The 11858-nt window shown below is 46.0% G+C and overlaps 1 protein-coding gene across 1 annotated transcript; it reads right to left on the bottom strand.

The window, feature by feature from the left end:
* Positions 1–267: 267 nt before the first annotated feature.
* Positions 268–6250, bottom strand: LOC109395738 (keratin, type I cuticular Ha3-I). The gene is made up of 7 exons (XM_019667005.1): positions 5859–6250; positions 4261–4343; positions 2908–3064; positions 1827–1988; positions 1609–1734; positions 1217–1437; positions 268–394 (listed from the first exon to the last, which is right to left on the bottom strand). The coding sequence occupies exons 1-7, from the start codon at positions 6204–6206 to the stop codon at positions 268–270; spliced, it is 1224 nt and encodes a 407-aa protein (XP_019522550.1). The 5' UTR covers positions 6207–6250.
* Positions 6251–11858: the final 5608 nt, after the last annotated feature.

An 11858-nucleotide genomic window follows, 5' to 3' on the forward strand; every position in this document is an offset into this window, starting at 1 on the left:
GAACCAGATAACACCTCAGATTACACGTTCACGGCCCAAACCTGTCAGACCACAGGTCACAGAATAAGTACAGGAGAGTGACCTTCAATGAAAAGGTTCAGGCAGGCCTGGGCTTAGAGCCAAGCCTGAGTATTTATTCTTCTTCCAGACCATGATCTATGGTGATGCCTGGGGTGGGGTCCTGTGGTGATGGTTGGCAGAGAAGCAGGGCTGGTCAGTTGGTGGTCCTTCTGTCTTCATGCAGTCCTCCTGCTGGCCCCGGGAGGTCTAGCACCCAAAGGTGCTGCAGGGCGCACAGCGGATGCGGGGGCCACAAGGGGCACAGGGATTGGTGATGCAGGGCCCGATGGGCTTGTCACACGCGTTGGTTGTGGCACAGGGGTTGCAGGGGAGCCTAGGACACAGAATCATTAGCTTGTCAGCATAAGAGGAATAATAAAAACAATTGAGGAGGGGATTCAACCCAAGGAGATGTAGGAACAAGCAGCATCCGTTCTCGGAGGTGTCAGAAAGCCAAGCCTGTTCTGATCGCTCCTACAAGGTCAGAGATGGTGGAAGAAAAAAGCAATGACTCGAGGCTCAATCCCAGCCCTCGCTCTCCAACCCTGGAGTCCTGGGGAAGTCACTTCATCCCTCAAGGCTTTGGCTTCCCCGCATAAGACAGGATCAGTAAGACCTACCATACAGAAATGTGGAAAGTCCAAAAGACTGTTCATGAAAATACTGTGTTAGGTGACAAGCGCTGGACCCTATGAGTTATTGAGTCGTGTTTTGATGTTCAAATGCCCATCTATACGATGCTTATACTGACCCCCATTCTGCTTGCCTGATATGGGTCCAACTAGGATCCATGAAACAATGGATTTGAGTGTTTAGGTTAAATCCAAAAGCACTATTCAATATACATGATGGTTGTTACAGCCTTGTTTTCCCTTTTGCTGTGACAGCCAACCCTGAAGGTACAAAGCTTTATTTACCCATCAGCATCCAAAGACACAAAAGTGGGGAAAATAGTCAAGTCTCTCAAGTATCTTTTGGACCAGAAAATACTTTTAGGCCAGGTAATGGTATCAACAAATCCCCTCCACTTCCCACTGCTGTAATATAAAACTCTGGTCTCTACAGGCATATTGGCATCTGAAACATGACCTGCAAGGTCTCTCTTACGTCCTCCAGTGCATGTGTTTTGCAGGGATGCTGCCTGCTGGGTACTCACTTGCAATCCTCGCTCTCCAGCAGGCCCCGATACGTGTTAATCTCACACTCCAGCCGCGCCCGGACGTCCAGCAGCACCTGGTACTCCTGGTTCTGTCGCTCCAGGTCGCCCCTGATCTCGGCCAGCTGGGACTCCACGTTGGTGATCATGCACTGCATCTGGGACAGCTGGGAGCTGTAGCGGGCCTCCGTCTCTGTCAGCGTGTTCTCCAGAGAGTCCCTCTGTGTGGGGAAGACACAAGATGTCACAGAGCAGCTCCTTCACCGGGTTTCTCCATAGGGTTCCAGAGAAGCCAAAGCTTCAAGAGTTCAGGAGAGTAAGGCCCATGGGCACCCCAGGGACTCGGAGTCCCCACCTCACATTTCTCACTGGGAGGTCTGCACCACACCCACCAGGTTGTGCTGGGCCTGCAGCTCGATCTCCAGGGCATTGACCGTGCGTCTCAGCTCAATGATCTCTGCCTGGCAGGTCTGCAGCTGCTCCGAGCTGGACACCACCTGCTTGTTCAGCTCCTGAGTCTGAAACACCAGATGGAGAAATAGGATCAGATCCTGCCTTAGGAGCCCCGGGGGTCCTGAGTGGCCATGTGCTGAGGTGCTGAGGTGCCCACCTGGGTGTTGTACCATTCCTCCACGTCCCTGCGGTTGGTCTCCACCAGGGCCTCATACTGACACCTGGTCTCATTGAGCACGCGGTTCAGGTCCACCGTGGGGGCAGCGTCCACCTCCACGTTGAGGCGGTCCCCAATCTGGCAACGCAGGGTGTTGACTTCCTGATGGAGGAAGGGAAAGAAATGAACTTACTGAAAGAGTCTATAAATAAATTCTCTTTGAGAGAGTTCAGTGTGGTGGGAAGAGGATTGCACCAAAATATAGGATTCCTGAGCTGAAGGCTAATTGATGTATAACCCAGCTAAGTTAACTCTTGTGATTTAGGCCTCCTGTCTGAGTCCTTCCTCTTCAGTGTCATGAGGCTGCTTAATGAAATGATACTAATGCTTCTTCCCACTCCAAGATTCTATCATTTCTTTTTGATTTTCTCTTTGCTCAATGATAAGCTTAGCAGGATAACTGGCTTATAATTGTTGCTACTTAAATATAGAGAAACCAGGTTTAACTCCTCTCATGGATTTCATATCGTCTACCATCTGATACTGACCATTAGGGGTTGTTTCCTCTTCATCAAAACATCTAATGTTTAAGACATGTATCTGGTTTCCTGGAATTACATTTGACCATGAGGCCTGAATCAACCATTATTTGGATTCCTTCACTTCTACCATTTTCCCCATGCATTCATCCATCCATCCATCCATCCATTGAGCTAGGGTTCTCATATCTAGGTGATACATAATACAAGGAAGTATGCTATCTCTGTCCAGTCTTAGTCATTCATTTGGCATCTATTGAAAAAATAGCAGATATTATCAAATAGTAGAAAGTATTTGTGTGGACTTTTAGTCCCAGGTCTGGCCCCAAGTGGACATAGGTCAGCTGACTACACTCATTTCGGTAAAAAATAAATTAAAATGGAGGCCTATAATTCATGCGCCAACAATCCCCAAGCGTGTCTTGAGCAACCAGCAAACTGTTGTGTTAGCTCTAGGGAGCTTAGCAAAGACCTACCTTAACCTGATCAGGGGAGTTATGGAACTCTCAATATGAGCGTATTGGCGGCTGGGACTCCCTCACCTGCTCGTGGTTCTGCTTAAGGCAGAGCAGCTCCTCCTTCAGGGACTCCACCTGGGCCTCCAGGTCGGACTTGCACAGGGTCAGCTCGTCCAGGATCCTGCGCAGGCTGTTGATGTCCGACTCCACCAGCTGCCGCAAGCCCAGCTCCGTCTCGTACCTGCACACACAGCCAAAGGTCAAAGAAGGTCACAGTGGAAGAATGTGTCCCAGGCTTACTTGGCTGACCTAGTCAGATTCATTATATTTTGAATTTTTTCAAAGTATATGAAAGGAAAAAAAAAAACATCACAATCTAAGTAAACAGAACCATTTCTTCCCTGAGGTCCACAGAGAGGGTATTGATGGAGTGCCTATCCCCAGTTCTAATCTAATAGTAACTGCATTTGTTCTAAGAATCCCATTCATGGGTTGCTGTCAACCAAGTCCTGTCATCTTGCCTTCTTAAGTGAGTCAGTAAACTTTGTAAGCCTGCTCTTCGTATTGTCTCGCCCTTCTTTCCAACCACCCTGAGAATCAGTCTGGTGTGGCAAGAGAAGCTCTGAACTAGAAGTCAGATTCAGCCTTGCCATTATGACTGTGGGTAAATTCCTTAATCTCTCTGAGGCTTGATTTCCTTATTTATAAAATGCAAACCACACTAACACTTCATTGGCTTGGACTAAAGATGAAGAAATGGCTGAATAATATTGTATATCAACTATAATCTAATATGTATATAGTCATGGGATATGGAGCACAGCATAGGGAATAGAGTTAATGGAATTGTAACAGATATATATGATGTCAGAGGGGCAATAGATTGGGAGGGGGGGGGTTATCACTTTGTGAGGGGTGAGATGTTTAACTATTACATTGTTTTGTACACCTGAAACATAATAATAATTAAAAAAGAAGAAAAAGAAATGGCATAGGTAAAACTACATTGTCGACTGTAAAGTCCCATACAAATGCAAAGGATTCTTATGATTGTAATGGCCACACCTAGAAAAATTTATTGATTCTCTGAAATGGATTTTGCCTCCTATTTTTGAGGTTTAATTACTTTTTTCCGATGAGCTGATTGTGACTAATCTGTACTAAGAAACTGGTGTGAAATTCACTTTTCAACTTGGTCCACACATTAAGTTGAAAAAGAGAAAGAATAGGTGCACTCCTCCAAACTAAACTTAAAATATAGAATCCTAGTATTCAGGGAGGAGACTTTAACTGACATTTAACCTAATGAACTCAATGCAAGAATCCTCCCAATAGCACCCAGACAGCTTCTGCTTGTGTGCTCCCAGGACATAGTCCATCAATTTAATCTTGGGCCAGTCCCTCACCAGACAGCTCTGATCATTAGAAAGCTCTTACTTGGTTCTGAAGTCATCCGCAGCCAGCTTGGCGTTGTCAATCTGCACCACCAGCCTGGTATTCTCCGCCTTGGTGCACAGGATCTGGAGACAGGATTAATCGTGAAAGGAGTTACACTGAGAAGGGGTGCCTTGTGCCTTAACACGAAAAGCTATTTTCTTCCAGCCATATTTCTTCCCAATAGCTTTGAGTCTTCTCCGATTTCAGTTTGGGGATAAAAAGAGGATTCATAGAACTGATCGTTTCAAAACTAAAACAGCCAAGGAAAATGTGCCTTCTGTCATGAATTCTTCTCTTCTTGGTCTGTCTCTGGCTTCCTGTAGGAACTGAGTATACTGGGTGCCAAGCCTAAGATAGGGGGACCAGTGTCCCACTTTGCTTAGGACTAGGGGGTTTTTAGGATGCTAAACCCAGAAAAATCCCAGGCACACCAGGCCAAGCTGGTTAGCCTACACTCATACCCACTTATTCCAGCCCTGATGACCTCAGCCCACTCTCCCATCATGTTGCCCTAGACAAGGCTTTTGCACAAAGCTTCTCCCTCTGCCTGGGTTGCCCTGGGGTGCCCTCCCCCACCTACAAAGACCCCTTGTATAGCCCACATTACCCCTCATTCCCCAGCTCCTGCAGGGGGTCACTTCTTCAAAGCACTCTCACAGTATTTTGCCTGTAGACAGTTACTTCTCATCACCTTCACCATGGCCATTCATTTCCACATCTCTCTCCCCTATTAGACTGTAACCTCCTAAAGGAAAGGGACTACTCAGTATTTCATCCCTTGCTCCAACACTGTACCTAGTACCCACTGAATGTGGGGAAATGAATGCATGCTCTTCAAATCACATGGTCCTTTCCTGGCATTCACTCTGCCAGAACCACAGGACAGTGGACAGTCAGTCCCCGCTGACAATCAAGGGCTTGTGCAATTGATATAAATTCCTGTTCAGATTTCAAATCCTGCTCAGATAGTGCCTCTTCTAGGAAGCCCTCCCGGATTTATACCATGTATTAAGTGCCACCTCTATGCTCACCCTTTACTTATCTCGACTTCTACTACATTGCTGGCCCTGAATTCTCAGTTGTGTTCATGCTCCAGTGGACAGTACAGTGTCTGTACCTAATAATGAGGCTTCTGGAGTCAATGGTTCTTTTGCTTTTTTTTTTTTTTTTACAGAGCCTCTTACTGCATCTTTGAAAGGCTTTAAATGTTTGAGAACTCACTAAGGAAATTCCTAGCTCTGAGAAATAATTCAGGTGCACACATTTTTTTTTTAATGCTGTAGGCTCTGAAAACAAGACCAGGATATCACAAGAGAACTAAAGAATTAGATATTCTAGCTCTGGGTAAGAAGCAATATAAGATTGATCTGATGAATTTGGGCCTAAGGCCTTACCCTCTCCCCAATCTGTCTCCTTCCCATGTGGGGCTTCCCAAATAGGTTTTCTAAGACTACTGGATAATGCCAACCAAAGCTGGTGAAGTCTATGTCTTTATCATTCTCCACATTGGCTGTGAACAGTCTTAGATCCGTTCAGAAGTGGATATGTTAAATTTGGATAAATAATTCAATTAAATCGACAGCGTGGTGCCCGCTCACCTTCTGCTGGAGCTCCTCGATGGTCCGGAAGTAGGACTGGTAGCTGGGGCACATCAAGGGCTCCTGCTGCTGGCACCGCTCCCGGATGAGGCACTCCAGCTCTGCATTCTCCCGCTCCAGCTGGCGCACCTTCTCCAGGTAGCTGGCCAGGCGGTCATTCAGGAACTGCATGGTCTCCTTCTCGCTGCCGTTGAAGGAGCCCTCGCAGAACCAGCCACAGTTGCCCACATTGGCGGGGATGTTGCAGGCCCCGGGCAGGGGGATGTTATGGCAGCTGGGGGCCACGCAGGGCCGGGAGGGGCAGCTGGAGCGGCAGCTCAGGTTGGGCAGGCAGCAGTTGTAAGGCATGGTGCTGGGAGGGAGCGGAGCTCTGAAGGTCAGTTTCAAAGCCTGATTCCTTTTCTCGGGTGTAAGCCTTGGTCCTCTCCCAGGGCTTTATATTCTGTCAGCAGTGGGTGTGGCAACCACGCGCTGCATTACCCCCTTTTTACCCTGTTTACCAACTTTTCCATTTGCTTTTTAGCCACCTCACACAAGTTCTTTACCTCATAAAATGTTTTACTCTGGCTTCTTGTTAAGTCGGGACTCCTCACCAGTCGTGCTGGTTGGTCAAGTAAGAGCTTCAAAGTGACCAACCCATTACCTTGCCAACAGCAGTGCTTACTCACAGGGTGTTGAGTTAGAGTGACAGCTGTACCCTGTCCCCCAGAGTTGGGAGCACTTCTGTGCCTATTTGTCCTAAACGAGGTAAGGTCTGTGCCTCATCCAGCTCATACCCAGTAAGGACTCTGTGAGACAAGCCATCTAAAGTAGCCCACTTAGAAACTAGACTGCTGGGTAGGGAATCCTGGAAGCTGAGATCAAAAAGGCTAATGAGGCGATCCAGTTCAAGGTCTCTTAGCCATTTCATCCAAACCAGATGGAGGCAATTCCAGCCTCTTCCTAGTGGGAGCTTCAGGAAGCCTCTCAGGCTCCATCTCTGCTAGTACTCAATGTTCACAGAATGTTAAGGAAGCTAACATCTTGGGAGCACCTACGCAGCGTGAGGACTGTACCTTGTGCTTACACACAGTATGGCTGTTACTGGAATGGCTCCTGCTTGCTGAGCACCCACTGTGCTAAGCACCTCATATACGTTATCTCTTTCAGTCCTCACAAAACCCTGCAGGGTTTGTAGATAAAGACCCCAAGCCTCTGAGAATTTGACCATGCTCAGAGCTCTTACATGATGGAGCCAGCATTCAAACCCAGATCTCTGATTCCAATAACCACGCTCTCTCCATCACACTAACTGTCTTTCTCTTCCAATTATTGAGAAGCAATAATGCACAAATGGATTGAATTCAATGGGACTCAACCACTACTAGACAACATCCCCTCCTAAATTAGAATGGGCGAAGAAATCAAAGCCTGTTCTCTATCAAAGAAGCAAAGGTCATTTTTTATTCTAAGGAAAGGAAGTCTACTAAGTGATAAAGTGTAATAACCACTGAAAGCTAAAAAAAAAAAAAGGAAGCCATTGATTGCTTTGACATAGACACCTGAGCCCACTTCTCCAAAGGATGTGACCCTGAAAAGCCACTAGTTTGTTATGTGCATAATGGCATCTTGTGATCATCAATACATTTTGGCCAGCAGATGTTCCGCCCTCATGCTATTCCAGATGGAGACATGAACTATGAAGATTTTATGTTTAACCTATCAGTGCTCAAAATATGAAAGGTACTTCTTAAAGTAATTCCTTTTGGAAGCGCTATGCTAATTCCTCTCATACGGCTGTTACTCAGGTCCAACCCTTCTTCTAACTTGCCCTCACAGCCTGGGACATTTCTTTTGCTTACCCTCATTGAAGGCAAATCTTCATCTTCTGAGGGTGTGCTTATTTGTGAAACCAGCAAGATATCATTTGAAACCAAGCCCAGTGAGGAGTGGGATGAACAACCAAACTGAGCAGTATTTATAATGGGTCAGAAACACATTGTGACTATAAAATAACAATGTACATTTTCTTGGGTGATTCTAAAAGTCATTTCCAAAGTGGAGCTTCAGATACACTTTCATGAAAGTCAGCATTTTGGGAGAAAATGTGTGCTCTCCCAGAGTGTATGCTTTGAAGGTACTGATACCCTCACCCACATTCACAACCTACAACCCTCCGCTACTCTTGCCTGAATCTCTACCTTTAGAGAGAAGTGGGATGGGCATGTGGGTTTAAAATCGGTACCAAACTGTTTGAAACCCTGTTAGATGAGCTCAAATAACTTAAAACAATTAGCTGGATTTACAGGCTCTTCTCTGTCTTTCCCCTTCTTCTCTGCCCCAAGCTTCAAGAGAAAAATCTAGACAATGGCACTTTTTAAATAAGAAGAAATACAACTATTCCCACATCTTGAGTAGAAGTAATGATAATGATGACTGTTGCCTAACTATGTGGTTGTTCAATAATGATGGTTGACAAGACTTGGGTCTATTGAGAAAATGCCAAGTTTCAATTAGCTTTCCAGGAATTCTGGAAGGCAATTCCTTTTTATTTATTTCACTTTGTACTGTGAATTCCTGCCTTTACATAAGCAATGACATTGTCTCTAGTCAGTGACCCTTCAATAAACGTGATGAGCAAATCAGATCCTAACAAACAGAGAGGTTTTACACCTGCCCATGTAATTGTTGTAGACGCTGTGGGAAGGCTCCTGGATTCCAGATGTAAGCAAATTGCAGTTAAGATTGAAGGATACTCTTTATTATAGAAGCCAAGACTATTTTTGTGGGGAAGATCACACATAGACTCATCAGTGGTAGTTAACCATGGAGTGGAGTCAGGGCAGATCTTCTGCTGAGGCCATCCTCCCTGTGGCAAGACTTAAAAGGCATTAAGAGGCCACCCTTCTCCTCCCAAAACTACCTTCTCTGATGGCCAGGTCCTGACACTTAAAATTCTCACAAGGAGAAATGTAGAATGTCATCTTTGGGAAATACAAAGTTACATATTGGGTCACTTGTCAGTTAATTGTATTTTAATGTGTACAAATGCCAAGGAGGGGGCAGTAGTAGTATCGATAGGCACACACAGAGCAAGAGGACTGACATGCCAGACAGATGAAAAGTCACCCACTGGTGTGTTAGAAAAGCAGAAACACTGTTCAATACCAACACCAGCCCATTATGTTGAGCCAACCCCAGTTAGAGTTGCTTATATGACCAAGGTGCAGATGGGACTTCCACAGACCATTTCATAAAGGTAACTTGCCAATTTACCAATTGCCCACCCTCACTACATTGAGGGGAGAAATTGTGATGATAATCGAGAAACTAAGCTGTGAGATAATGCTCAAACAGGGTTTCCAATGAGGTACAAGCAGGAGAGGACCTAGAGAATAAGCCAGGTCAGTAATAAGATGGACTGAGCAGAGAGGAACAGATACCTCAAAATAGAACTTGGGGACCTATTCCACAACCCTCACCAGAACTGCCATTGTTTCTCTTACAGTCAGTCTTGGACTCCCAATGGAAATGAAGTCCCAGTGGGAGGTCTTAAAGGATAAACTGAGCCAGAAAAATGCAAAGTTCATCGGTATGTTTTTAACTCTACCCAGTCTAGAATAGAGAAGTTAAGAAGAACATGAAATGATCCGAAATAATGCAACTTAATTGTCCTAGTCTTCTGGGAAAGCTGGATTCAGGGACCACTCAAAGAAGGAATGAGAATCAGTTTAAGTGACTGCTCTGCAGAGCAAAGGGAACAGCAAATGCTAAAACATTTTAGTAGTACACAGAGGAAAACACAAGTAGCCTTTATGTTTAGTATGAATGTGCTGTGTTGAACTTTCGCGTTAAGTTCACTTCAAGTTGGTGATTTGAACACAGATTTGAAAGAGACACTGAAATATGGCTTCTTCTGCCAGCACCCCACAGACCTTGCTCTTATTTTTTTTTTAAGATTTTTATTGGGGAATTGGGGACTGTAAACAGCGCTGGGGAATTGGGGGAAGAGGAACAGACAAGTTGCTGACCTTTTGTTCTTCAGTCTAGTTGTGGAGGATGTTGCTTCACTGGCCCAAGTTGGCACCATCGTTGCGCTCTTCCCGGGCGAGGCAGATCAGTCACCAGCTTCTGGATGGCCACTCACTGTGGCTGCTGGCCGCTCACACTGGCTGCTGGCTACACACGGTAGCCCGTGGCAACCCACTGCAGCAGTGGCTGCAGCCTATGCTGTCGCCAGCGACTCAGGTTGCCCAGCTCCAGGTTGAGGTGTTGTTCAGCATCTTAGCTGTAGAGGGCAGTTTCACTGGTCCTCATATGTGGGATCTGAACCAGGGCCCTCTGGCATCCCAAGCCGGCTCTTAACCAATGCGCTACTTGGCCGGCCCCAGACCCTGCTCTTTACAGTTCCCAGGGATCTCCCCGTTGCTAGTTCCAGTGGATTTGTCTAAATTCTCATTTTCTTTGACATGGATGCTTTTGACCATCTTAATGTCGAAACTGAATTTTTTTTACTTCTGTGTCACTGCAGCTGCTTCTCCACTTCCCTTTCCAACTGCTTCTAACCAGATGTCATCTCTATCTTCAGAGATCCAGCTAAAACAAAGCAGAACCTCATGTCAGGGACTTTGGAGAGCCCCAGGCCCACTCTGCCATTTTTATCCATGGTCCCCATGTTCTTTCATACGCTAACATCTGCCCCTTCGCAGTGTTAACAACTCCTACAGCTCTGTGATCTTTTCTTTAAAAATTTTTATTTAAAATATAGCTAACATAAAATATTACATTAGTTTCAGGTGTACACCATAGTAATTCAACATTTATATACCTAAAGAAGTGATCACGACAGTAAGTCCAGCAACCATCTAACACTGTACAATGCTATGACAATATTATTGACATTATTCTCCATGCTGTACATTACATTCCCATGACTTATTTGTTTTATACCTGGAAATTTGGACCTCTTATTCTTTTTCCCCTTTTCTCACTAAAGGTGGGAAGAGTTGTGGTCAACAGGTTAATGTAGACTCTAGTTTGGTGCCAGTGCTGAGCCTGGAGCTAAAGACTCAGAGCACACCAAGGCCAGTGACCACCTGCCTGGGGCCCATGGACTCTAATAGTTTCCAAGAAAGAGTGCAATGAGGAAGGGGCTGGCTGCTTGGGGAGAAAGTGCCTCCAGCTGTTCTTGAGTTGGGTGGCGTGGGGTCCCAACTGAGTCAGCAGGCCAGAATTCAGAGCTCACCAGGCCAGTCAGATTCAGATTTGGCCTGTGGGGGCAGGCTCAACATAGGAAGATGGCGCCCACCTGCCAGCTGCACAGAAGGAGAACCCCTCACCAGGAAAATGCTGACTATTCTCCAGTCCTCTTCCCACAGCCACACACCTCAGTCTGCCCCCCGTATGTCTCCGAGGCCCCCTGAGTCACAATCCCTCTGCTGGATCCCAAGGTGAATGCCGGTGAGCGAGTGAGTCTGTGTGCAAGCCATTTAAGAGGACTTCTGTGTTTCCTGCAGCCTTCCATCCTACCCAAATGGTCGGAATCTCCACTGTTTTTCACAGCCAGATGTGCTGGCTCCTCTTCCCAGCACCACTACTCCCGACTAGGGAGCCTGGTGTGGGGGGCTGGGTCCCTCACTCCTTCGGGGGGGAATGTCTGCAGACAAAATATTCCTCCTGATTCTCAACCACCACAGGGAAGTTTGGGGCCTGTTCATGTCTCCACCCTTCCTACCAGCCTTGACCTGGCTTCTTCTTTATATTTTTAGTTGTAGGACTTCTGTTTAGCTAGACTTTAGATGGTTTTCCAGGTTAATTGTTCTATAATTTAGTTGTAATTTTAATGTGTTTATGGGAGGACACAGGCATAATGTTTATCTACTTGGCCATCTTAGATCTCCCCAGCTCTATGATCTCTATAAAGTGACTCCAACATCTCTCCCAAATTTAGTCATTTATTTTCAGCTCTTTCCATTGGAGACCCACTGTTGTTTTATTTTCTCAGGCTCAAAAACTTCACCC

The sequence above is a fragment of the Hipposideros armiger genome, unplaced genomic scaffold, assembly GCF_001890085.2.
Source record: "Hipposideros armiger isolate ML-2016 unplaced genomic scaffold, ASM189008v1 scaffold_482, whole genome shotgun sequence".
NCBI classification, from domain to species: Eukaryota; Metazoa; Chordata; class Mammalia; order Chiroptera; family Hipposideridae; genus Hipposideros; species Hipposideros armiger.